The 25934-nt window shown below is 40.8% G+C and overlaps 2 protein-coding genes across 6 annotated transcripts in view; one reads left to right on the top strand and one right to left on the bottom strand.

Annotated features, from left to right (window-relative positions):
- Positions 1-9948, top strand: part of si:ch73-206d17.1 (tyrosine-protein kinase STYK1) — a 43969-nt gene extending 34021 nt beyond the window's left edge. For all 5 annotated transcript variants that reach the window (XM_039755759.1, XM_039755758.1, XM_039755763.1 and 2 more), the window contains 5 exons: positions 1481-1564; positions 3973-4190; positions 5185-5225; positions 6215-6311; positions 9636-9948. In XM_039755759.1, coding sequence (XP_039611693.1) covers positions 1481-1564; positions 3973-4190; positions 5185-5225; positions 6215-6311; positions 9636-9849 — 654 coding nt within the window. In that variant the 3' untranslated portion in view covers positions 9850-9948. The remainder of the gene's footprint in view (positions 1-1480; positions 1565-3972; positions 4191-5184; positions 5226-6214; positions 6312-9635) is intronic.
- An 8472-nt stretch (positions 9949-18420) lies between these two features.
- si:dkey-205h13.2 overlaps positions 18421-25934 on the bottom strand; it is a 63499-nt gene continuing 55985 nt past the window's right edge. The window contains exons 10-12 of the mRNA XM_039755764.1: positions 24569-24672; positions 21714-21885; positions 18421-20530 (exon numbers count right to left, since the gene is read on the bottom strand). Coding sequence (XP_039611698.1) covers positions 20419-20530; positions 21714-21885; positions 24569-24672 — 388 coding nt within the window. The 3' untranslated portion in view covers positions 18421-20418. The remainder of the gene's footprint in view (positions 20531-21713; positions 21886-24568; positions 24673-25934) is intronic.

Consider the following 25934-nt stretch of genomic DNA (forward strand, 5'->3'; position numbering starts at 1 on the left):
TGAGGAAGCAATGATAACCACTGTACCATCTTGCCATCACACAGACACTTTATATTTTATTATATTATCTTCTTATGTAATACGCTACCGTGGCTGTTTGTTTGTCTGTCCAGTATTTTAAATCACCTGTAGCTCGCAAACCGTTTCACCGATTGACTTGAAATTTGGTACACATATACTACGTGACGTCTACTATCCGCTTTTAGGGTGATGATTTTTATTACTCTTTTTATTTTTATTTTATTTTATTGTAGAATCAACTCTCAGCAGCGTGCAGCAGGGCGGCTGTGCAGTGCATGCGTATGGGCGCCATCCTCATTCCCTACCACCTTCGCTAATCATTCTTGAGGTAGAATGGCACTTAAGTGAAAAATGAAAGAAAAAGTAATTGCAACACAAAAACTAAATTAAGCAGTTTTAAAGCAAAAAGATGCCAATGAAAGAAGAGAGGAAGCAGCAAGTACATCAACCTCAGAGCAAACGAATGCTAAACAGAGACAGAGAAAGAGGATGAAAATGCTCAAGTCAAGTGTATTCACTGCACGTTATCATGCAGTACACCGTTACTGGTATATTATATTATATTATATTATATTATATTATATTATATTATATTATCCATCCATCCATTTTCCAAACCGCTGAATCCAAATACAGGGTCACAGGGGTCTGCTGGAGCCAATCCTAGCCAACACAGGGCACAAGGCAGGAATCAATCCTGGGCAGGGTGCCAACCCACTGCAGGAATATATTATATTATATTATATTATATTATATTATATTATATTATATTATATTATATTAAACCAAGACACAGATACACCTTGAACAGGCATAATTTCTCCCATATCTTCATTCAGTCATCCTGCATCAGTAATCTTAATTGGCATGCATTTTGGGATGTGGGATACAACTGCTACATCTGAATAGAGATAGATAGTAAAGTCAGGTCTAATATTCTGGTATAACCTTCTCAAAATTCTCATTTCGTTCTGACAGCTTCAGATGCAAGGCAGGAACCAACCCAGGATGGAGTGCTAGTCCATTATTGCAAGATCCATTTTTTTAATGTACTTCTTTGGCTGACACCTTTATCCAAGGCAACATACAACACTTATGATAGCATTGGTTGCATTTTGTTTTAGTTTTCCAACTGGAGCACAGGCCGGTGAAGTGACTTGCTTATAGTCACACAGTGTCAGTAGCGAGATTTGAACTCATAACCTCAGGGTTTGAGGTCCTAAGCCTTAACCACTACTACATACTGCCTACTATCCACTCATACACAAACACACATACAGTAACATGGGAGGGAAAGTCACACAGACAATGACTGGATGGGGGATTCAAACCCAGGACACTGGACTTGTGAGTTGACAGTATTGACCATTCTGAGTTACTTTATTCTAATCTATTGCTGTAGGTATTCTTTAGTATCACATACTGTAAGTCACAGGGTTTCTCATTTGTCTTTTTACAGAAAGACATCGATTATCAGGATTACCCAATGAACTTCACTGAGAAGACTGTGTATTCTGTGGCCAGGCAGGTGGCATGTGGACTTGTAAGATAAAGGTTTTTGTTTTAACTTTTACATACTTAATGTATAAACTGGTATTTATGGAAGGATCTTCTTGTAGATTGGTGTTATTTTCCTGCTTGACATTCCATATTCCATGATTAAAAGGCAACCAGATATTCACTGTAGGACCCTTTATTAAAAAAGCCAGAAGACAGAAGGTTTATTCGTTCATTACTGTCACATTTACAGAGTACAGTCGTGGCCAAAAGTTTTGAGAATGACACAAGTATTGGTTTTCAAAAACATTTGCTGCTTCTGTGCTTTTTGATCTTTTTGTCAGATGTTTCTATGGTATACTAAAGTATAATTACAGACATTTCATAAGTTCCAAAGGCTTTTATTGACAATTAGTAAAATACCTGCGCTTCGCAGCGGAGAAGTAGTGTGTTAAAGAAGTTAGGAAAAAGAAAAGGAAACATTTTAAAAATAACGTAACATGATTGTCAATGTAATTGTTTTGTGACTGTTATGAGTGTTGCTGTCATCAAGGATTCGATTATCATTTATTCTTTCAATCAGGTTCGTATTTGGAGGACGTGTTGTGTTCAAGTTACATTCAATGTTTGTCACCCGTTGTAAAGATAACAGGTTTCATTCATCGAAGTGATCACTACCCAAATCGGTACTCGATAAGATGTTTAACAGGCATTCCCGGTAGTAAGTTGTGGATTTGCCTGCGAATATTTAGCGGCAGCGTGTCTATGAACTTAATTTAAACTTAAGCTTTACACCTTGCTTTCCTACTGATATGTCTACAAAGGCTTGTTCAGATTCAGAGGGTTGTTCCTTTCTTACTGCATCAATAAACAGCTCGTATTCCTCTTTATCTGAGACATCACACACTGCATGCACGGGTTTACCTTTCCTAGTCCTGTAAACTTTAGCAAATTGGTTCAATTTACCACATTTTTTACACTGTCTTCCTTTAGCTGGACATTGACTTTTTTCACCGTATGTTTTGTTTCCGCAGTACCCGCACTTATGAATATGCTTGTATGCGTCACTCGCTTCATATTCTTTTGCTGCCTTCTCAATGGTTTAATGCGTTTTTTGTTCAGTGCTCTTTGGAGCTCTTGTTGTTGTCTGCGTACTGCGTTCACAGTCAGTTCACATGAGCCGCTCGGAGTACATGCATCGAAGGTTCTCAGCTGTGCTTGTGCTATCTCCTGCAATCTCGCAATGTCCACGGCTTTATTTAATGTTAGGTCAGACCCGGCACTTAAAAGTTTCTCTCGCACTTTTGCTGAGTTTGTGCCAAACACTAGTCTATCCCTGACCATCTCATCTTCGTTTGCATAAACACAGTCCTTCACCAGCAATTTTAACTCCATTACAAAGTGATCAAAAGTCTCGTTTATACCCTGCGTCTTCTCATTAAACTTGTATCTCGCAAGGCAGCCAACTACGTGGGAGGTGTGGTGATGGGTGACGCAACTCCGCCTCACACGGCGACCGAGCTGCAGGCTATGGCCGTATATATGTACGTAAGTAGGATTCAGTTATGACCGTTACACGTAGCATTTCGAAATGAAACCTGCTTAACTTTTGTAAATAAGCTGTAAGGAATGAGCCTGCCAAATGTCAGCCTTCTATCTACATGGGAAGTTGGAGAATTAGTGATGAGTCAGTCAGTCAGTCAGTCAGTCAGTCAGCCAGTCAGTGAGAGCTTTGCCTTTTATTAGTATAGATTAAGTTTATACAAAGAGCCAATATTTGCAGTGTTGCTCCTTCTTTTTCAAGACCTCTGCAATTTGCCCTGGCATGCTGTCAATCAACTTCTGGGCCAAATCCTGACTGATGGCAGCCCATAATCAGTGCTTGGAGTTTGTCAGAAATTTTGGGTATTTGTTTGTCCACTCGCCTCTTGAGGATTGACCACAAGTTTTCAGTGGTTTTTGCATTTCCCAGTTTCTCCAAAATATTCCTGGGTTGGAGTTGCTGTCAATATACGCTTGTTGCCCCTTCAAGTTTTCTTTTATAAATCCCAATGTTTGCGTGAAAAATTGCGTACGCACATTTTGAGTCTGTTTTTGTGCGGACGCAAGCTTTGTAAATTAGGCCCCAGAATTGCACACAACACTCCAGGTATGGGCTTACTGGTGCATTATATAGTCTGAGCATAACGTCCATTGATTTATATTCACGTAAGGATTTGTAACAAGGACCCTGAAGCTGTGCCACCCTGTTGATACTGGTATGAATATTAATCATTACTAATATTAATGTTAATTGATGCTGCACATATAATGTTGTAGCTCAACCTTTCAGTTATGCTGTACAGGGTTTCAGGTCTCTGATCTGCTTTGTTAAGCAGTTTTTTTTGATATGCTTGAGATGTCACCACACTTTAAAAATTCACTTGCTGTTCCTTTTTTTTTTGCTTCTTTTAGGAGTACTTAACAAACGTGCACAAGCTGATTCACGGTGATGTGGCTGCCCGCAATATTCTAATTGGGGACAATTTAAGAGCCAGAATATGCGGCCTCAGCACTGCGTTTGAAATCAAAAGGAATGGGAGTCCTCCTTCCCTTGGAGCCTCTATAATCCCCTGGAAATGGTTGGCACCCGAAAGAATGATGAGGCTGTCAGTCACAGAGAAGAGTGATGTGTAAGTTAGCAGAGGTCTTCAAGCGCCTTCATGTGGTGCCTTCTGGAAAATGTCTGACATGAAAAATGATAAATCAAGGCGTCTGCCCAATGTGCCCTCACAGTGAATGGTACCTGCCTAAATGGGCATGAGAGCTGCATTGTATTTTACACAAACTGGCTGTGCATAAAGGACAGATGGCCAAGGCTTGCTCCACTGCGTGTGGGGCTGCTTTAAATGTTTCCACCTTAGCCCCACCAAAACTTCACCATTCCTTCCAAGCTAATGGTCATTTTGCAGTTGGGCCTCTGGCTTCTCTGACTTGTTTGGATGAAAGGAAATGGAAGCCATCAGTGGTTTAATAGAAAGATGAATCAAAGCTAGGAACTTAACACCTCAGGAGGAAAATCAAGGCTGGAGCATGGCCAGGCACAAATTACAGAACACATCAGAGGAAAGAGAAACAAAGAGAGGAGACAAGAAAATACAGTAAGAAACCAAAAACAGAGAGAAGTGACACCAAAAAGAGGCTCTGCGGTTACATGTTAGGTGGGAAGGACATGGCTAGTTCAGTAAATGACAAATACAACATGGTGTGAGTCCAGGCTTTACCCTCGAGCCAATAGAAGAAGGAAATAAACAGAAACATGTGATAATGTTACGGCTCCTCGGGGGGCATAAAGGTGCCAAGCCAACAATAGAGAGGTAGACCAGTGGCATTACTCTTCTTTGTCAGGAATGATCATGCCCACTGGATATCTAGAAAAAGAGCTAAAGTGTAGAAGATCAATGCAATATACTATTTGGCATCAAGGCATTATTTTAGGAAAATATCAAAATGCCAACCTGGCATACCCCAGTTGGCACTTACATGGTAGACTTTATCTTTTCTGCACTAAATAGCCACCTACCAATGTTTATGCTCCCGCTTCCCTCATCTTCCATCTTGTGGTAGGATGTCCTTGTTGTATGGCTCTTAGTTTAACAGTCTCTTTATTCACTTGTTTCTTTGCAGATGGTCTTTTGGCATCCTGCTTTACGAGATGATGACACTGGGTAAGACGCTGACTCGCTTTATTAGTTTCCTTGGGAATGCAGCACACAACTTTCTATGAGTTTAGCTGCAGCCATGCTGAGGCATAGAGAGAAATTTGGCTGGCTGAGAGTCCAAAAACATGGCACTGACTCATTCAGTGCTCATTGGCTGATTGGCACTGGGGAGCTCCTTGCTCTGCATTCTGGTCTTTCAGTTATTCACTTCATGGAGTGGGTTCTAATCTTTATCTTAAAATGAGTGCTCCCTTTGATCAGGGTATCAATAGTAAACTAGTAAATAGTAAATAGTTAGTTTCTTATGACCTTGTATGCTGTTACAACTGCTTGAGACTGATTGGCGCCTTAACCCCTGTCATCTGCCTAAGTGCCGCTGAGCCCTTCTCTTTACCGCTTTGAAGTCAGCTATTGCCCTTTTTTCTCACTAAGGAATCAGTGTTTCTGTTACTTACTATGATTATTTACTTACAGAGATGCTGGAGTCAGCTACTGCTGCTTACTGCCCTGCCTTGCCGACATTAGTTTGAATATAAATAACAAGTACAAGTAAAAAGTATTTTTTCCAAATGCTCCCCAAAACACTCAGCTGCTTTTGCTCCAGTGTGGGTGAAAAAAAAGCAAAAAACCCTCCTAAAGGCAAAAACAGCTTTATAATTGCCACCCAGCTACTTAGCGGCAAACAAAACACAAAGTTTTTAGGAGCAAAATGTATTTTTTAATTAACACTCACACTGCAGAATACAAAAACTCTCATCTGCTTCTCCTTCATTTGCAAAGATAAAGTGAGTACGTCAGTACGTCTCTATCTCCAATCAGAAAGTTTTAACAGTGTGATAAAAAATCATGGAATCAAAGACAAGCCACCTTATCCACCATAGTGAGGCCCAGGTCTCTTCTTTTGGAAGGTCTTCTAGGTCTTGGGTTGGGCAGGGATGGTATTATAGTCCCATGTAGATATGTTTGATCTTTATTCAGGTTGACTTTTCTTGTAGGTTCTCCTCCATACCCTGATCTGCAGCCAGCAGAGGTACTTCCTAATATCCTGGGGGGCTACAAAATGAAGAGGCCAGAGCACTGTGGAGGGGCCCTGTAAGTAGCCTCTTTGCATAATTCCAGCTCCATCAGTCAGGGCAAATGTACACGCCAGCTACATTTGTATGTCATTTGTACAAGTGACATACGAATGTAAAAGATGGCTTGCCATGGACACATTAAAAATGTTTTGCCTTATGACATGATAGATAGATAGATAGATAGATAGATAGATAGATAGATAGATAGATAGATAGATAGATAGATAGATAGATAGATAGATAGATATTCATTTGTCTAAAGGGTGAAGTTTTCTCTCTCTGTTGAAGATGAAAACCGCATGATAACACTATAACCCTTATGGTCCAAATACAAATATATGCAGTGAATTACACACCCCAGCCCCTCCTGAAGTTCACACAATAGTCCAGAGATCAAACAGTCTTATTGTACTGGATGGATTAATTGTTGAAGCTGGCCAATGAAAGTCAGCACTATGCTGTTAGAATAAAAAAAACTTGAATGAGTTCACCTGGGCCTAGTAGACATAAGAGGGGTAATGCAGGATTCATTGCTGGACTATTCCCCCTGGAAATTAAAGCTGATCTTCTTCGTCTAGGTAGGTCTTCTTAGTTTTAGTTATCATAAATGGCCAATGCAGTTGCTGATCTGTTAAGATAGACTGCAAGTTTTTCGCATCTGATTACTGTTCCTGCGGTGGGTTGGCGCCCTGCCTGGGGTTTATTTCCTGCCTTGCGCCCTGTGTTAGCTGGGATTGGCTCCAGCAGACCCCCGTGACCCTGTAGTTAGGGTGTAGTGGGTTGGATAATGAATGGATGGATGGATTACTGTTGTTCTTCACCCTTTTGAAAATGGCACTTTATGCAAATTACAGATTCTGGAAACTGGACATCATGTCTTCAGTGGTGCCACTGTCAATCACCAGGTTACTTCAACCCATTACATTCAGGCTATCTTCTTTGCCCACATGAGCAGACCAGAAAGATAAATGACAAACACAACATTTCTGTGTGGCGGTGTTACAAGAGTAAACTTGTTGCTACAAAGGAAAGCTTTTTAAATGTATTTCTTGGGTGCATTAGCATATACTGAAATATGTGCAGTTGTTTGCACTGAAGCAAGTGCACTTCATGGAAGGACATGGGTTGGGACGGGGCCAGATGTGGGTGGGGTTGGATGGCGGAGTATTACTATATAAGGAAGGTATGACATTACACGTGTACTTATTTATTTCATTCATTAATAGGGATATTCTTTACTTTTTCAATATGGTAGTAATACTATTATTTATTTATTTATTAATCACTGTCTTTTACTGTACCAGAATGCTGCAGTAGGTCTCATTGCATGCTAACAGTCTGCTTCTGCCTTCACTCAAACCTACACTTATCTCTGTTGCTGCATAGCATCTTGTAAGAACCTCAGTCACAGCAGCTCACTTCTCTTGCACTTTGAAATTGAAATGGCAGACATACCACATGCAGTTCAGAACAGGTCATCCACCTGAAGATAAGCATTTTCAAGTCTGGCCAGTACTTGGATGAGAGACCAACCAGGAAAAGTCTGAGTTACTGCTGGAAGAGGTGTTGCTGAAACCAGCAGGGGGCTCTTTTTCTATGGTCTGAATGTGGATACAAATGCCCCAGTAAAGTGATGGGTGACACTGTGCTGTAAAAATGGCACTGTCCGATATAAAACCAAGGTCCTGACTCTCTGTGGCCATAAAAGATCTCTGTGCATCTTGGATAAAGAGTAGGGTGTATGCAGGCTAAATTTCCCACCATGGCCTAGTCATATTGACCACTTAATCATCCCCTGTCTCTAATCAGCTGTCTCTCTCACCACTTCAACACCTAATAGCTAATGTGTGGTGAGTGTACTGATGTAGAAATGGCTTCTGTTGCATCACCCAGGTGGATGCTACACATTGGTGGTGGCTGAAGTGCCTCTCCGCAAACTATGAAAAGCACTACATAAATGTAAAGAATTATTATTATTAGAATTATTATGAAAATAATAATAAATGCAACTTAGCTTATATAGGAATGTATGAAAGATGGCTCAGTGGCACTTTTTGCTGCAGTGACTATATGTGTACTCAGCATTTCCATTACACTAATAAAACATTATCAAAAGGTTACAATGATTCAGTATTTCTCTGACACTGTAATCAAGCAGCAGAGTACCACAATGACCCGCTGTCTGCCATGTTTAGATGCAGACAACAATTTTAGTTTGAGGCTTCAGCTCAGTTTTATTATTTCTTGAAAAACAGAATGTTCCAGAAATTTGAACTCTAATTAGCCACAGACCCCCTACGGCTAAATCGTCTCATCACTTGAGTTGGAATCTGCTGTCTATGGAAGCAACCTCAGCCACGTGATTTTGTAAAATGTGTGAGACATGCCCGGACACCACCAGACTGAGACCACATCTTTATAAAAAGCACACCTTTATTTAACACAGTGCTCCCAGCACCAATCACCTCTACTAGGGGCCTTTCTCACACTGTCCGTGGGCCGCCTTTTCCTCTCTCCACGGGAGCTTTGTCCTGCTCCCACTCCCGACTCTAGCTCTCAGACTGTAGGAAGGTGGCCCCTTTTATGTTCACCTGGACGTACTCCAGGTGCCCGATGATGTTCTTCCGGCAGCACTTCCTGGTGTGGCGGAAGTGCTGCTCTTACACCCGGAAGCACTCCGGGCGTCCCTGGAAGGCTCTTCCTCCATCTTCTCGGGTGTGGCGGAACTGAACGTTTCTCAGGCTCTGTGAGGCTCGGAGCGCCCCCTGGCGGGGACCATAGGTCCCAATGGGCTTGAGCCTCCTTTCTTCTCTCCCGTGGTCCTCTCCAGATCCAGGGCGGTTGCCCCCTTGTGGCCTGGAGGACGTATATGCCATCTCCCGGTCCTTCCAGGCGTCCCGGCTGGGTCTGTCCCCCAGCCTCCTTTGACAAATGGTATTAAAACATCTTTTATGTCCACTACTATTATATACAATTACATTCTGCAATCACAGTTATTTTTGTATAGCACTCACTGCTACAAAAATATGTAAGAAAATTATAACAAACTTTCATTGAAATTTATTTTTGTCAGATGTGTGGGTCACTATTAGGGTGGACCCTGGGCAAATGCCCCCAGCCCCCTTTGCTGGCTCCCCAGGTAGTGTTTTGGAATATAATTTCTGAAAGTTCAAGTCTTATGGTATGTGGGGTCTCAGTAACAATTCATCCCTCTGAATGAGGTTATGTTTTCTAGTTGTCAAAAACAGTAATATGACAGAAAGCTCCCTAAGATATCAAACATCAATAATGTGAAATATTAACAATAGAGTTTACCTCCTTTTTATCTTTTTTTTTTAAGATATGACATTATGAAACACTGTTGGATGTGGGACCCTTTAGACAGACCCTCATACTCTGGACTGATTAAACAGTTGGACTCCTATGTCTATTGTGCTGGTACAAACAGGCTGTCATCGAAGAAGCCCCTGGATTTGCACGAGTACAGCCTTATAGCTGATGTGATTTGCTGCGCTCCCAGGCAGAATATAACTGAAAACGGGTCTAGACTGTGAAAAGATAACAGAAGATGGAGAGAATAGATTACAAACCCACCAGTGGAGACCTTACACAGAAATATATTAGATGATGTGGATTAAATATCTCCAACCTGAGTGATCTTCTACAGAATTAATTGGTCAGACCAGGTTTTGTCAGTTATTTAGTTTCATGGAGTTGCATGACTTTTATTTAAACTTTCTTTAATAATGAATTATTGTGTTTTATATTTAAAAGTCACCACATATTTTATTACTTTCATTTCATATTTGATAACCATGTGACATACAGGGGTGACACAGTTCTTCTTCCTTAGCTTTTCCCATTTTTATGTGGGGTCACTGTTTTTGACAAGACACTCTGTCATCTTCATACTCATTCCCATTTAATCCTTTCTCCCTTTAAATAGTTACTTATACAATCCATTCAACTCCGCCTTGGTCTCCACCTTCTTCTCCTTCTCTCACCATCCAATCTGATGACCCTCTTGCCAACACAGTTGTCATTTCTTCTCAAAACAGTTACCATACCATTGCAGCTTTTTCTTTTGGATCTTCTTCAAGATTTCCATAACTTTTGCAGTTTTTCTATTCCTCTCATTTTTGTTCTTATCCATTTTTGTCACTGCACAAATCCACTTCAACATGCTCATCTCAGCTACTTCTGGACTTCTCTTTTGGGCCCTTGTCAGGGGCCTTGTTTCTACTCTATAGATCATAGTTGATCTGACGACCATCATATTAAGTCTTCCCTTATTCCTAACAGGTATTCTTTGATCACATTACACACAAGACAGCTGTTTCCAGAACATACAAGGTGACACAGTGATGCAATGCTAATACTGCTGCCTCATGGCTCCAGAGGGAGGGTGCAAGTCTGACTCAAAGCACTGTTTGGGAGTAATGTGCATGTGTGGTGTAAGCAGGCTTTCCAATGGAGCTGTGGCTCATCCAGGGTCAGCTTCTGCATTGAACGTGGCACTTTAAGGATAGGTTGTGTCCTACTGCAACTTTGACCTTGTGGATCTGATAACAGATCGATACAACATATGCCAATTGTCACAAAGTTACAATGACAGTGCCCCTTTTGTGTCATTGAAATCAACAATACTTATGTTATAAAGTCTTAAATTGAATATGGCATAACTCTCAAACTGGGGCATAATATTTCAGTGATGTGCCCCGGTGAGCCTCCATATCACAGCACCAGAACTACTAGTGATGATCGAAATAGAAGAGTTTTGTTTCACAAAAAGTTTCAGGAAATAATCTCTAAAATTGCATTCACGTGTGATTTCATAACTGCAAAACATGACAGGGTAAGAAGTAAAGATATTTTTCCATAAGCGTTATTCCACAGTTGAAACCACTGTCTAGTTCCTCAACCACCCTGATTTTCCATTACTCTTTCCATGTAGCTTCACACGCTCTCATCTTCCTCATCCACTGCCTGCACATTCACACTGCTGATTCAGCCTGCACCGCTCACTTGGGGTCAGAAGTAACACCACCTGTGCTTATTCTTTCTCAATTCTCTAAGCTGATCCAAGCCAAAATCCTTCTAGTGCAGCGGTTCTCAACCTTTCTAGTGCCGCGACCCTTTAATTCAATTTCCCATGCTGTGGCGACCGCAACCGTAAAATTATTTTCGTTGCTACTTCATAACTGTAATTTTGCTACTGTAATGAATCGTAATGTAAATATCTGATATGCAGGATGTATTTTAATTGTTACAAATTGAACATAATTAAAGCGTAATGATTAATAACAAAAACAATATGTAATTATATATTGTGAAATGTTTATTTCTAATTACAAATAAATGAAATTTTGTTGGCGGCAAAGTGGCGCAGTGGTAGCGCTGCTGCCTCACAGTTAGGAGACCCCGGGTCCTGCATGGAGTTTGCATTTTCTCCCCGTGTCTGCATGGGTTTCCTCCCACAGTCCGAAAACATGCAGGTTGGGTGGATTGGTGATTCTAAATTGGCCCTAGTGTGTGTTTGTGTGTGTCCTGTGGTAGGTTGGCACCCTGTCTGGGATTGGTTCCTGCCTTGTTGGCTGGGATTGGCTCCAGCAGACCCTTGTGTTCGGATTCAGCGGGTTGGAAAATGGATGGATGGATGAAATTTTGTCTTTATGACTTACATTTATTTGTTTTTCTTCATTGTGTATTGAAATGTGGTGCTACTTGCTGCCAGTGTCAAGTCTGGCTTTCTTGACTCCATCAGCTTTTCTTCTAAAATACTGGGTATCCTTGCCGGAAAAGCTCGGATGCTTGCTATCAAAATGATGTTTCAGTTTGTTCGGCTTCATAGATTCGGCTGACAGAATTTCATTACAAATACACATTGTGGTTTCTCAATTCCTGCTGTAACTATTGAAGTTAAACCATATTGTAAAAAATCGTCACTATATTTTCTTTTCTTAACATTCTTCTCTACGTGATCCATTGTCATGGGTTGGTTCACTAATGAAAATATTATATAACAAACAATAGCTTCAATAACATGGACTATAAAACGTTTGTTTATGCTTTACTAATTAGAAACGGTTGTGATTTCAATTACGTCACGAAGTGAGTAAATCCCCGCAACGGCGTGACGTTACGTAACATCACACCGTTCGATGTACAGTAATGTAAACAGCTAAAAATAATAAAGTTACGACAGTTAAAACGTTTGAAATTATTCTGATTCAATTGTCTGCAACATCTATCCTTGAATGACAATTATAGTAAAAAACTGGTAACTACAAATGGAAAAAAATTGTACAATAACAAGTTTTACACATTAGAATAGACGAAACCCATATTTCCAATGGTCTTAGGAGACCCCCGACGGGGTCACGACCCACAGGTTGAGAACCGCTGTTCTAGTGGCTCACTGGCAGAAACATACACAGGCCAATGGATTGTAGGAATGGTGAAGTGCTTCCTGGTAATTACTCTCTTACTCTCTATACTGTATACTGTATGTCATATGTGCTTGAGATGTTGCCCAGCAAAGTGCCAGGTCACAAAATTCTGACACCCATCATTCTGACCACAGAGAAAGTTGGTGTACTGCTTGCCTGAGGACAGCAGAAAGAATGTAGTCAAAAAACAAAGCACAGGTCAAAACCTGAAGGCTAAACAGATCGTCAAGCTTGAAAATCATAGTCAAGGACACACAAGGGTCAGAAACCAAAATAACCAGAGATTCAGAAAACTACCCAAATCATGGATAGGAGAGCTTTAAATTATTACACCAATGATGTCATTGCCACACTGTCCTGATGCATCCTGGGATACAATGTCATGGAAGTGGATGATGCAAAGTACACAGCATAGTAGAACCTAACGACAAAACAAAATGGTCCAGAGAAACATTTGAAATTAAAGTAAACTTGTTAAAATGAGATTTGAAACCAGAAATAGTAAGAAAAATAGATTTTTTGGGTATAAAAGCCTCCAGATACACTGCCAAGAATATTTTGAGGCATAATAAAAGCTGAAATTATAACAGTTGGTGCTGAAAGGAAAACCCTGACATAAAATGACTGATAAATAAAATGATAAAATGCAATACAAAATGAAAATGTCAAAATGAATTACCAACATGATTTGGACATTAACTTTGCCTTAACTCTCTGCTGTTCTTCAGTCATATGGACAGTTAATATTCCACAAAGAAGAAGATAAAATCAAGATAAGTAAGATTACTGATACAGCACACTCCTGTTGTATTGCCTTTATTTTTTTCCATACATTGAGTCTTACTTTATAACACAATATAGTTTATTGCCAAATTAACACCTTGGACATTACCGTTTCTTGGTTCTTTCCAGTTCCATGAGTGTCAGTGCCTGAACATCATTAAACGTTCTGCAGCTGAACTCCAGCTACACAGAAATGCTCCCTGGTGTAGCTTGCATGCGCCCTCAACTCTGGACTGATGTGAATAAAGATCACCTAACTCACGGCACTGGACCGGATAGAAGGAAATTTACACAAAATCCAATTAAATGGCACCTATCAGAGGAGTCCCAAGTCTGATGTGCCTCCTTCAGTCATGGGTACTTTGGCACACAACATGTGCTTCAATTAAACTACTAAACTACTACATTGAAAGTGTCTTCTATTCTTCTATTACTGCTTGAGTTATAAGAAATAATGGCAAATATTATTTCTTTTCTGAATTCATTGCTATAAAGTTGGCTACTTCATGGCCATGACTGGAATGCACTGACTTTTTTAAGCTGCTTAACTCATTCTCATAAAACTGAACAGGATTGCAGGAAGAAAAAAGTCACACAGCTTTCTTAATCCATTTTAATGGCTTGTTGCCCCAAAATGGTGAAATTCATCTGCACCAGAGCAACACACCCCCATGTGCTACAAACAAGTCATTAGTGCATATAAAAGGAAGCGGGGACTGAACAGAAGATCATTTATGCATCACATATTTTTCTTTTTCAGATTTACAATTTGAAGGAAATAATAAACCTCCTTGAGTGACATATTACTTCAATGTTTAATTTCTCGTGTCATTTCATACACACCATATTTATATATCTATATTTAATTGAACAAATGAAATACGCCATTAGAAATAAACAATTGTGGGAACTAAAGAACAGATTGTAAAAATATGATAATAAGCTGTAACAGCAAAGTACACTTTGAAAGTGCGAGAAATGGAGAACACAAGTTGCTTGAAATAAACGATACATTAGGAGCTTGAGATGAGCCCTTGTAGGAAATATATAAGTGGTGAAATCAACTCGAAAACAAACAAGAAGACAATAGCAAATATGTAAACAACTAGACAGTCCGCATCTGGAGGGCTGGGTTTGAATTCTGTCCCCATCACTGTCTATGAAGAGATGCCATAAAATCTGCATGGGTTTATATTCTGGTTCTCCAGTTTTTGTCCCAAATCCATAGATTTACAGTAAATTGTGTAATGGAGGGGATCCTTGTCCAGGGTTTGTTTGTCACTCAGCACGTTTGGGAGATGATCCAGCACTTCTGTGGCTCTAAATTTGACAGAGTGCATACAGAACAAGCATGGACAGAAATGAAGATATAAGGATAAGACAAGTTCTGCTAACAAAGCCAAGGAGAGACTGAGACAAGTTTCCAGAAGGAGCAAAGAGCAACTCACTGTGTGTATATGATGAGACACAATTACAAGAAGGGGTTGAGAAGATGGAGGAATAACTTCAAAAAGAGAAGTTAAACTCCAGTGCAAATAATGTGAAAAACGGATTGAAGATAATACATTAAAGGAAAGAGACAAGTACTAGAAGGTGGACAGAAATTCAAATAGCCCAACGAGAAGAAGAGAGGATTCCAGATAATGAAGTATACCATTACTTGTATGCAAGATATGAACGCTGAATGAAACAATTAGAACAAACAAGGCAAATTATCAAAGAAAACAAAAAAAAAAAATGAAAATATAAGACAGGAAGTAAAATATGGGACAAATTTTAAAAAAGGAGGTGACAAATGGCAGCTGCTAGACAAGATCTCTCTGCAATGAAAAGAGATGTGCAAGTGAGATGCACTTTGAGCAAAGTAGGAAAACGTGTAACAAATAAACAAACAAGACAACAAAATGTAGATGGGAGAACATTAGGGGTCTGATCATCATATTTAAAGGGGGCGCAGGAAAGGGCCAGAAAGAAAATATGACTGAAGATGATGTCTGAGGAATGAAAAATGATTTGACAGCACACCTTAGTGGTGCACCAATAACAGCAGACCCCTTGATTCCAATACAAGTCCGACAACTCAGGAGGTTGGAAGAGCAAGACAGACAAAGAAAGAAATAAAAGACTTTTCATGATTGTGCACAGAGACAAAGAGCTTGTGTGTATCTATTGTTTTGTCTACAGTAAACGCAACAGTAAATGTGATGCCCATTTAGTGCCCTGTATCATTTTTTTTCCCAAGCATGATATGCAAAAAACAACAAGTAGCAAGAAGGAAATAAAATATGTGCACAAAACAAGAAACATAGAAGTGAGATGGGATATGCAATAGCGATAACACGTGCAGCAGATATAACAACAATGTGCAGAAAGTAGGCAGCAAATAACACAAGTCAGACACAAAACTGCAAAAATGAGACAACAGTAGCAAACGAGAGGTTAAGTTTACAAGGAAGGGACAACAAAGTATCCTTCTATATAAAAGCGGTCGGGATTGTCCTTCCGTCCCGTGAGTGCTACGCAGGCGCAGAGTTTCACACACGCCCCGTCCATTTTGCAATGCATGGGATTTGTAGTTTCGTTTTTCCAGGTAAAAGATGATTTTCTACTCCAGACTGTGCGATATCTTCTTCTTCTTTCTTACTATATAAATGCGGTCGGGATTGTCCTTCCGTCCCGTGAGTAGAAAGAGTAGCGGTATTACGCTTATCACGGACTTACTACTTGCAGCTTGCGGTACGAAGCGACATGATGTGAGCAGAGTTCTGGTGCTCCCATCATTCCCTTGCTTTTGTGTGCGATGCGCTGGAAAAATGGACAAAATTATGTCTCTGGAAATAATTAATGTTGATGGAGTACAAATGCCTCACTGCGTAGTAAATATCGGGGGGTTCAAAAGGGCGACCTCAATATAGAAAAAAAGTTTAAATTTCATCACAAAAATAACAGCAACTACGAGTATTAAAGGAATACCGCTCAAATGCAATATAACCAAATTAATGAGTTTGTATAAAATATCAAATTGATCTACATATTGAATTGCCTTAAGAAGTGGTCAACTTAAAAGTCGGTCGCCTTAAAAGGCAGGTCAGCCTAGTGTGTACAATAAAAGTTGTGCCAATAAGACAAGTAGAACTACATACATTCTAAAGTGAAGACAAACTGTGGTGAGAGTAATATAAGGCATTGTAGGAATGAGACATGATATACAAGGAAGACAACTTGGAAATAAATTGTGTGCAATAGGGAGGGAGTTCAAAGAGTGAGAAAGCTAAGATCCAGGGGAAGAAACAACAAATTTCAGGCCTACGAGAAGATAGTGTGGGAATGGTAGAAGAGGTGCAAACAAGGGTGGTCCTGATCTAATTATGCAGATCCAGATCGTCTGGATGACTTTGATTTATGCAGGGACGATTCCAGTTCGGCGCAAAGACAATTCTTCATGTCGTCAGTTTGCACACTTCTTGATGGTCCGGGATTTTTCGGGTGATTTTCTACATTATAAACTTAATAAGTTATAGCGTAATGAAAATTGTATAATTAGATCTGGACACCCCTATACAGCAAACAGTACAATAAGACACTATAAGGGGACACAAAAATTGTGGGCATGTGACAAAGAGTTTAAATGAAGGTATTGATCTGACTTGAAGAGAGACAGTAACATTTTTAATGAAAGGGAGCAGGAAAGTCAAGTCAAGAAACTGAGCTGATGTCATAGTCAAAATCTCTAACCAAACAGACATCAAGTTCAAAACATGAGTCAAAAAATCAAAAGTTGGGAAAACAAAGGAAAGGATGAATATCAGAAAAGAATGAAACAAAAAGAGAGCATGGGGACCCTGGCTGGGATGCCCTGACCTTTATTATTTTCAGGACCGTTTCTCCCCCGGACTGACAGAGGGCAGCCACAGGTTATGACCTGCTGGGGCCTGTGGCCACCATCAGGGGTGCCTGGACATTTGCAGGGTCATATTTGGCAGTACTTCCGCCATACCTGGAAGTGTTGCCGGAAGAAGCTTGTTAGACACCTGGACTGCTTCTTGGTACCCTATAAAAAGGAGCTTGTCGCCAGGAGTCGAGAGGAGGAGGACAAAGCCTGTGTGGAGGACTGAAGGCGGTGACAAAGGGACTGTGCTGGTGATTAGTGCACTGTGCTGGACTGTGCAAGTAAAACAGTGTGTAAACTATGTCCTGCCCATCTGTGTCGGGTTTAGGGTGGCTGTACCTGCCCAGGCATCACAAATACTAAAGGGATGTGTGTGCTGACCTTTAATATGCAGTGACGTCACACACTGCATACTCCCAGTGCCTTCTGAGAATGATTGTCATGGAAATCATGACTCTAAGTGCAGTGCCCAAAAATGGTGCCATCTTTTCTCGTCTATGGACACAATAGTATCAAAAATTAAATCTCTGCATAGGAAAACCCTAAACTTGATGCGTAAAGGTCAAAATAAGACTCTACTAATTCTACAAAAACAAAATTTCTAAACATGACAGGTAGAAGATGCAAATTAGGAAATACATTGCATAAAGAAGACAAAAAAAAAACTGGGTGTGTGATAAGAAGCTGGGATGAGACAACATGTGCCAACAAGACAAATGAGATATGAAGTTACTGGAGGGAGACAATAGATTGTGTGAGTCAAACTGAAAGGCATAGGATTGAGACAAGTGGGCAGAAGGAGAACACCAAATTGTGGACATAAAATAAGGAGCTCTAGGATGTGACAAAGGTAAAAATAAGGAGCTCTAGGATGTGACAAAGGTACAATGAAATTCATGCTAGGGTGGGTGTTAGAATTCTTCGGTGAAATGATTAGTGAGCAAATATACACTGAATACCTAAACATTTATATGTATGCTGTGTATATTATGTATGTGTATGTATTGCTGTGTATATTGTTTCTGTGTATGTATTAGTAAAAATTAAAAACATTTATGGGACGTTTTCCTTTCCTCTAACAAAGGGCAAAAGGAAACAGAAGAGAGAAAATGAGTGTGTTTTTAATGCACACGCATAACTAGATTGAGGTGAATAACCTGGTTTGAGCAGAAACCTGGTTTCTTAAAAATCTGTGTTGACATGGGCAAGTATTACTTTAGAGTTGCTGTGAATCTGAGAAAATAGCATGAAGCTTGTACTCATTTTCTTGGAGTTTAATAATACGTTTAATTAAATTGATGTCTTATTTATAGGTTTCCATTACCGAATAACTAGTTGCTAACTCTTTCTACTTAGCTGTTCCCTGCAAAGGACCTGTCTTACATTCAGTGCTGCCAGAATAACAATAACGCAGTGTCATAGAAGACAGGGGTTGGGTGGCATTCTGACTGGGATGGATGGTTTGTTATCCAGCCGGGACGCCTTTATAATGGAAGAATGGAAGGAGACCATCTTCTGGAGCCATGTGCTTCCCCAGTCCGACAGGTGGCAGCAGCTCTCTGGTGCGTTCCCCATATACACTCCTGCAGGGCTTCATGGGAATTGGAGTTCCAACAGGCAGCCCTGCTGGGACTCATGCCAGCCACCAGATGGAGCTTTGGGGAAGAGGTTTCCTCCACTCGTGGCAGGGGTCAAGCTTTGAGGGCTCTTTCTGACCCACAAGTGCTTCCTGGATGCAATGTGGCAGAACCGGAAGTACTCCCGGGTGCAGTATAAAGGAAGCCACTCCTCCTCAGAGGCAGAGTCGGGTGGATGAGGACAAAGCTCACTGAGGAGGAGTGAAAGAGTGAGTGAGTGTATGAAAAGGAAGAAGTCTTTCTGAAATTGTACATTCAGAAAAGCCTGCGTGAGGTATTTGAACACAATAAGTAATTTGTTTTTCCCGGGACTTGTGCAGTTGTAGTTGGGTTTGGGTTGCTGCAACCCCCAGCTGGTCACAGCTGGTATTTTTACTTTAGTAAGATAAGAATTGCATTAGGTTACTCACTACTTTAAAAAGTTATCAGACTACATAACGCACGTTACTTTCTACGTGTTACCCTACTGCTCTCGAATTTGTGTTGCTGAGCATAGCACTGTAAGTTCAGGTCATCGACATAAATTTATCGATTTCTCAAATATTCAGACAGGGGATCAAATAATGCTATCACCCAAATATTTGCCCATGCAAATTTCTCTTGCAAATTCTTCTACCCAAAGGTTGTGCAAAGTACACGTGCAGGCTGACAGAGTATAATGAACATGTGCAGACTAAAAACTCTTTAACAGTAACCCGGTTAAGGGTTTACATGGCCACATAATCTATTAATTCACAGAGGAATCTACCTCTGCTTACCAGCTTTCTCAGATGCTAATTTCTGTAAAGGGTTTACATGGCTCTTTAGAAATCAGGTTTCTGTGAATAATCGGGTTATTGAAGAGCATGTAAACATAGTGATTGATACAAGTAGGAATGAGGCACAGTGCAGTAGTGAGATAAGATAACAAGTTGCACAAAACAATACATCAGACTATAAAAGCAAGGGGGCAAGAAGAGGGAAAATCACAATAAGTAGCGGGAGTGTAGTTTGTAGGAACATATCCAACTGAAGGATCAAGAAAAGACATTACTGATTGAGTTTGAACGCATCTAGACACAAGCTATTCAGATCAGGTAGATTGTGAAATGTGTGGGGAGCAAAGGAACAATATTATCAATAACAGAGACTGTAGGATGAAGAACAGAGCTTGTAGGATCAGAGTCCAGGAGATATCTTTGCCTGTGCGCTTATGTGTGCTGAAAAATAATGAAGTATGAAAAGACACGTGATGATCTGGGTTTGCTGCTGTATATTTCAGATTTTAAGCCTTTATATATGTTGTATTTATTCCATTGGAAAAGATAATGTGAATGCTGAAACTTTCACAGAGGCACCCACAGCACTCCCATAAGGCTCCACTGCTTACATAGCTGTGCAGAACAGGTAAGGGCAGGTGAAGCGGACTTTAAAATCTGAGCAGGACTTATTTGGCTGAGCAGCATTCACACAGGCAAAGCCATTCGTTGCATCATACCTGCAAAGGTAAAGGAAGACATTAGAAAATGGGAGAACAAGCAACTCAAGGAGATCAATCATACTGTTAGGGTTAAGTTATTCTAATCCATTTACTTTGATAAGAGTTCATCTAACACTGGAAATGTTGTTGTTAACTGTGCATTCAGCATGCCAAGATTTAGAAAATGCAAATACACCCAAGTCACAATTTTATTTAAAATTCTACTTAAAGAGTTTAGATGTAGAAGGCAATGTTCTACTGTACCTCTGATTCTGGCCCATTGTTAGAAAGAACATCACTTGAGTCCCGCAGAAGAACGGAAACTAAAGGCTATGATGTGCCGCTGTCTGTAGCTGAGTCTACATCTCATGCCAACAATGGAAGAATGAAGGGGTGGGGCTTGTGGGCCTTTCTGTGTCTTTGTACACTTCAGCTCAGTTTCATGTCGTTCTCTTTCTCCCATGTTCTTTAGAGAATTCCAGCTCTTATTGGAACTTTCCTCTGTTTACACATTACCTACTTGCTTCCTGTGACAAGACTCATTGTTTTAACCTGCTCAAATGGTGAAAGCACCAAGTTACTAATCTGCTGGAACATGGCACACACCAACATGAACAGCACAGCTCCCAGTGAAATCTTTCACCTTGCTACCTAGACCATTTATCTTGAGCCAATGAATTGGGAAGCTAGTGGTTATGTGAAGTGGTGGGATAAAGCGAGGTATGGGGGACAAAGAGAAGGTCTGAAGGGTTAGAAAGGTAGTAGTGTGCTGATGGAGTAAGTGGGGGCTACAAAGTGGAATGAGTGGGATGACGGATAATGGATAAAGAGTATGAAGGGGCAATGGAGAATGACGAAGGACAGGTAAAGGGGAGACTAGATGTTTAGGTGGAAATGATGGGTACAAGGAAATAATAGAGGATATGCAGATAAGGGGGCTAAGGTGAAGGTGAAGGAGAAGAAGGGATGTTGAGGTGGAAAAGGGGATGAAGTAAGAGAATGATATAAGGACAATGAGGAGAAGAGGAGGAGTGAGGGTGGATGAGTACATGAGAGAGAGAGAGAGAAGAACAGGAGGGAAAAGAGGTGAGAGGGCCATACTGCATGAGAGTGTGTGTACAGTATGTGTGTGTTGGTTTATAGGGAGGGAGGTAAATTAATATCAAAAGCTTTTCCATTCAAGAAGAGATTTCATCCTTACACTTGAAAGACATTTTCGGTTTGGTAGGCAGGAATTCCTAAAATGGTTACAGCCTCAATTCCAATTGGATCAGAGCAGATCTCTCCTGGATACTCCTGGTGAAGCTCTGCCAGGGTCTCATAATCTCCCTTGTTGTTGGGGTCATCTCGATCAAACCACTTTGTCCTGCACTCTGGAGAAAAACAGACAAAATGTTAATATTCTAGATGGAATGATGATGCTGAAGAAAATGGTCCAAAAGCTGCCTTCTGCTGTTAGGACTGTCCTGAGCATTGCGATCCTGTGATTTCTGAGGTTAGTGGATATTTGAATTCTACAGCCTTAAGTGTGGTGTGTTGGTGTGGTATAGCGGGTCCACAGCTCTCCCAGTTTTAAATAGATAATCACCGCTCTCGCGGCTTAGTGAGGGGGCATGGTGGCTGTGTGGCTGAAGCAGTTCTCAGGGTGAATAGCGGTGTGGGCATTTCTCACCTAAGTGCACAGGTGAGAGACCACCCGCATCCATGACTGTTCCTGGGGCTGCTAATTTGCTACAGCTGCTATGCCCTCTTAATAAAATAGAAGCGCGAGTCGTTTGAGAGGGTAGAAAAAGAAAGAAAAGAAAAAAGGTAGAACAAGGAAAAAGAAAGAGAAAGAGGATGAAAAGACGGAGGTGGCTGGAGAAAGCAGGACGCAAGAGAGAGAGAGAGAGCCGGTGCGGGTGAGCGAGCGAGTGAATGCTCGCAGGCAGCTGTACGGAAACCTGGGTGTTACGCCGACACCCAGGAGTTGTAGTAGTGGTTGCTCCCGCTGTGACTAGTGACTAGTGAAGCGCGACTGGCCACATAAGGCCAGGAAGGCAGCGGAAGTCGGGAGGCTTTGGTGGTGGATTCCCCAGTGTGTGTGTCCTGGCTGTTGGGTGAAAACCAAGTCTCGGGCCTTGAGTGCGCGACCAAAGCCAGGATCGGGAGGCCTCCAGACCAGTGTGCTAATGAAAGAAGGTCAGCTGCAGAGAGAGTGTCTCGCCTGCTGCAGGGCCCAAATGGGAAAAGCAGGTGAGACACTAGTGTAAAAGAAGCACTGGGCTTGTCATTGTTTTAAAGGACTACTTCCAGCAACGCTTTAACTTTGCTTTTAAAGGATTGTGTTTTATCTATTTCTAAACCTCCACATTTGTTTTATTGGATTATTTATTTATTGAACTTTTGAAGCACTGCACTTATTTTGAACACTTTGTTTTTGTTGTTGTTTTAAATAAAAGCACTTGGCACTTTTGTACACCATCCCCTTGCTTTGTTGTTGCCTCACTGCTAAGCTCATCGGTGACATTACCGACAGTGACGGGTTCAAGGGCTCCCAGACAGAAGATGGGAGCATGGAGCCCAACCCGCATCATCACAGTGGGTATGGTTTAATGTTGAAAATGTGAGAATACGGACCAATCTAAGACTATAGGAGATGGAGCTCAGCTGTTGACACTACAGCACAGAGTTCTACATGATAGATGGCTACATGGTGAGAACAAGGCAATGTCCAGAGGGGTGCTAAGCCTGAAGATCTTAAACTTTCTTTGAGGTCTTTGGATCTCACAAAGATCAACGTAGAGTTTAACTGAAATTTCTGTAAATAAATAAATGTGAGCAACTAAGGCACATACAACAAGCTATAGGAAACATAGTAGTCAGAATATTAGAAAATAAGAACAACTGTGATGGAAACAGGCCATTCAGCCCAACATAGTCTGCCTTTCCAGTTCACTTGATTTCTCTGAAATGGCATAAAGTCAAGATTTGAAGATCCACAAAGTATTACAGTCCACCACAATACTCAATAACTTCTACCACTAACACACAACAACAGAGTCTGTGATGCAAGAGTTCAGCGTTACATACTCAGGAGGGCTCTCCATGTCACTACCCGATCTGCACTATACAGCGAGGTGCATAACATGCCTAATCTAGCAGTGAAGACACAATGTACAATTAAATTACGCAGAATAACAAAATATTTTCATAATATTCTTATTATGGGCAGTTAATTCACCCCTCAGATAAAAATTCTCCAAGCTGTGTACTCATATGTACTGTTCTGATCAGGCCGTGACATAAAGAGTAATGTTGAGTGAAGTTGTTTTGTTTAAATGCATGCAGGGTACAAATATGGGATGTCTGGTCACCACATGCAGAGGTGAGATACAAAGAACACAGGGTTGACCTCACAACAATAAAAAGTGGAGCAGCATTTGAATGACATGAATGATAGCAACCTGCAAAATTTACTTGCCAGTAGTCAGAACCATGGACAGCAGAGTGGTATAACTTTCAGCACTTACACAACATGTCAGAATCACGATGACCAGACCTGACAATATTAGTAACAGTAGTCATATTGCCAACATGCAACACATAACCATTCTCCAGCACCTTGATAGATAAAAGTTTATCAAACTACACAACTTCACTTTTTTTTTAACAGAAAACAAAAATTTGCTTATCCGATATACCTCTTATATCTCATTCTGCTTATTTAGTTATGTCAATTTCCTGAAGTCAATGGAAAAAACTGAGAAAATCGCCTTGGGTGTTTAAATGATATACTGTAAGTCCAAGCATATAGATATAAAATCATAAAACCAAAGCTACTTAAAGAATAGGATTAACTGTCATCCTGCATGATTTTCACTGACAAAGTCAAAAGAAGTGTGTGGCATGTGAAGGGACTAAGGGAGGATCATCTATCAAATCTACACATTGTTGAATTAGAAAAGGAGCAGTGGACAGATTCTCTCCAGTTATCCATCCAGCACCCATGAATATCTGTCCTCTGAGTTTATGTTGGCTTCACCTCATTTCTCTATTTGGGATTTGAAGTTGTACCTTGGCAAAAATCTGCAGGGCAGGTGAGCTTCACTTTGTAGTCCTCACAGGTCTGGTCCTCCTGCTGGGTGTTGATGCACGCAAAGCCATATATGTTGTCATAGCTGGTCAGGGGAGACACAGAATATGTATTACAATTTGAAAGCACTGTAAAAAGGAAAGAAAGTCCATAAGTAGGTATAAGCCCCCATTTACTTGATAATTCTTTGTGAGATTCTTCCACTTCATTCCTAATCACTCTCTACTTTATAATTAGGAACCTAATCAAGGACCTTGTTAAATGGTGCTACTCAAACCACCTACAACTGAACACCAGACCAGCAAAACCAAGGAGCTGGTGGTGGATTTTAGGAGGCCCAGGCACCTCATGGACCCCGTGATCATCAGAGGTGACTGTGTGCAGAGGGTGCAGACCTATAAATACCTGGGAGTGCAGCTGGATGATAAATTGGACTGGACTGCCAATACTGATGCTCTGTGCAAGAGAGGACAGAGCCGGCTATACTTCCTTAGAAGGTTTGCATCCTTCAACGTCTGCAATAAGATGCTGCAGATGTTCTACCAGACGGTTGTGGCGAGTGCCCTCTTCTATGTGGTGGTGTGCTGGGGAGGCAGCATAAAGAAGAGGGACACTTCACGCCTGGACAAACTGGAGAGGAAGGCAGGCTCTGTTGTCGGCATGGAGCTGGACAGTTTGACATCCATGGCAGAGCGACGGTCGCTGAGCAGGCTCCTGTCAATCATGGAGAATCCACTGCATGTACTGAACAGGATCATCTCCAGACAGAGGAGCAGCTTCAGCGACAGACTGCTGTCACCGTCCTGCTCTACTGACAGACTGAGGAGATCGGTCCTCTCCCACACTATGCAACTCTTCAATTCCACCCGGGGGGGTAAACGTTAATATACAAAATTATTGTCTGTCTGTTATACCTTTATTGTTATCACTCTTTAAGTTAATATTGTTCTTTATCAGTATGCTGCTGCTGGAGTATGTGAATTTCCCCTTGGGATTAATAAAGTATCTATCTATCTATCTATCTATCTATCTATCTATCTATCTATCTATCTATCTATCTATCTATCTATCTATCTATCTATCTATCTATCTATCTATCTATCTATCCACAATACTTGCAACTTTGTAAAGAAAATACTTTTTCCTGGTAACCGCGCAAGTGGTGGCCTTTTGCAGGAGCTCTCTCCCTTGTTTTTTGGGAATTATTATTAATGATAATGTTAAGATGTGGCTTTCGGCATGTTACTGTTAATCTTCAATAAATTTTTAAATGAAGATATACTACTGTCATTGCAGGCACAGACCTCAGTGGTCATCGTACATCAAATGACGAGATGGGAACTTGAA

Source organism: Polypterus senegalus, chromosome 6 (genome assembly GCF_016835505.1).
Source record: "Polypterus senegalus isolate Bchr_013 chromosome 6, ASM1683550v1, whole genome shotgun sequence".
Lineage (NCBI taxonomy): Eukaryota > Metazoa > Chordata > Cladistia > Polypteriformes > Polypteridae > Polypterus > Polypterus senegalus.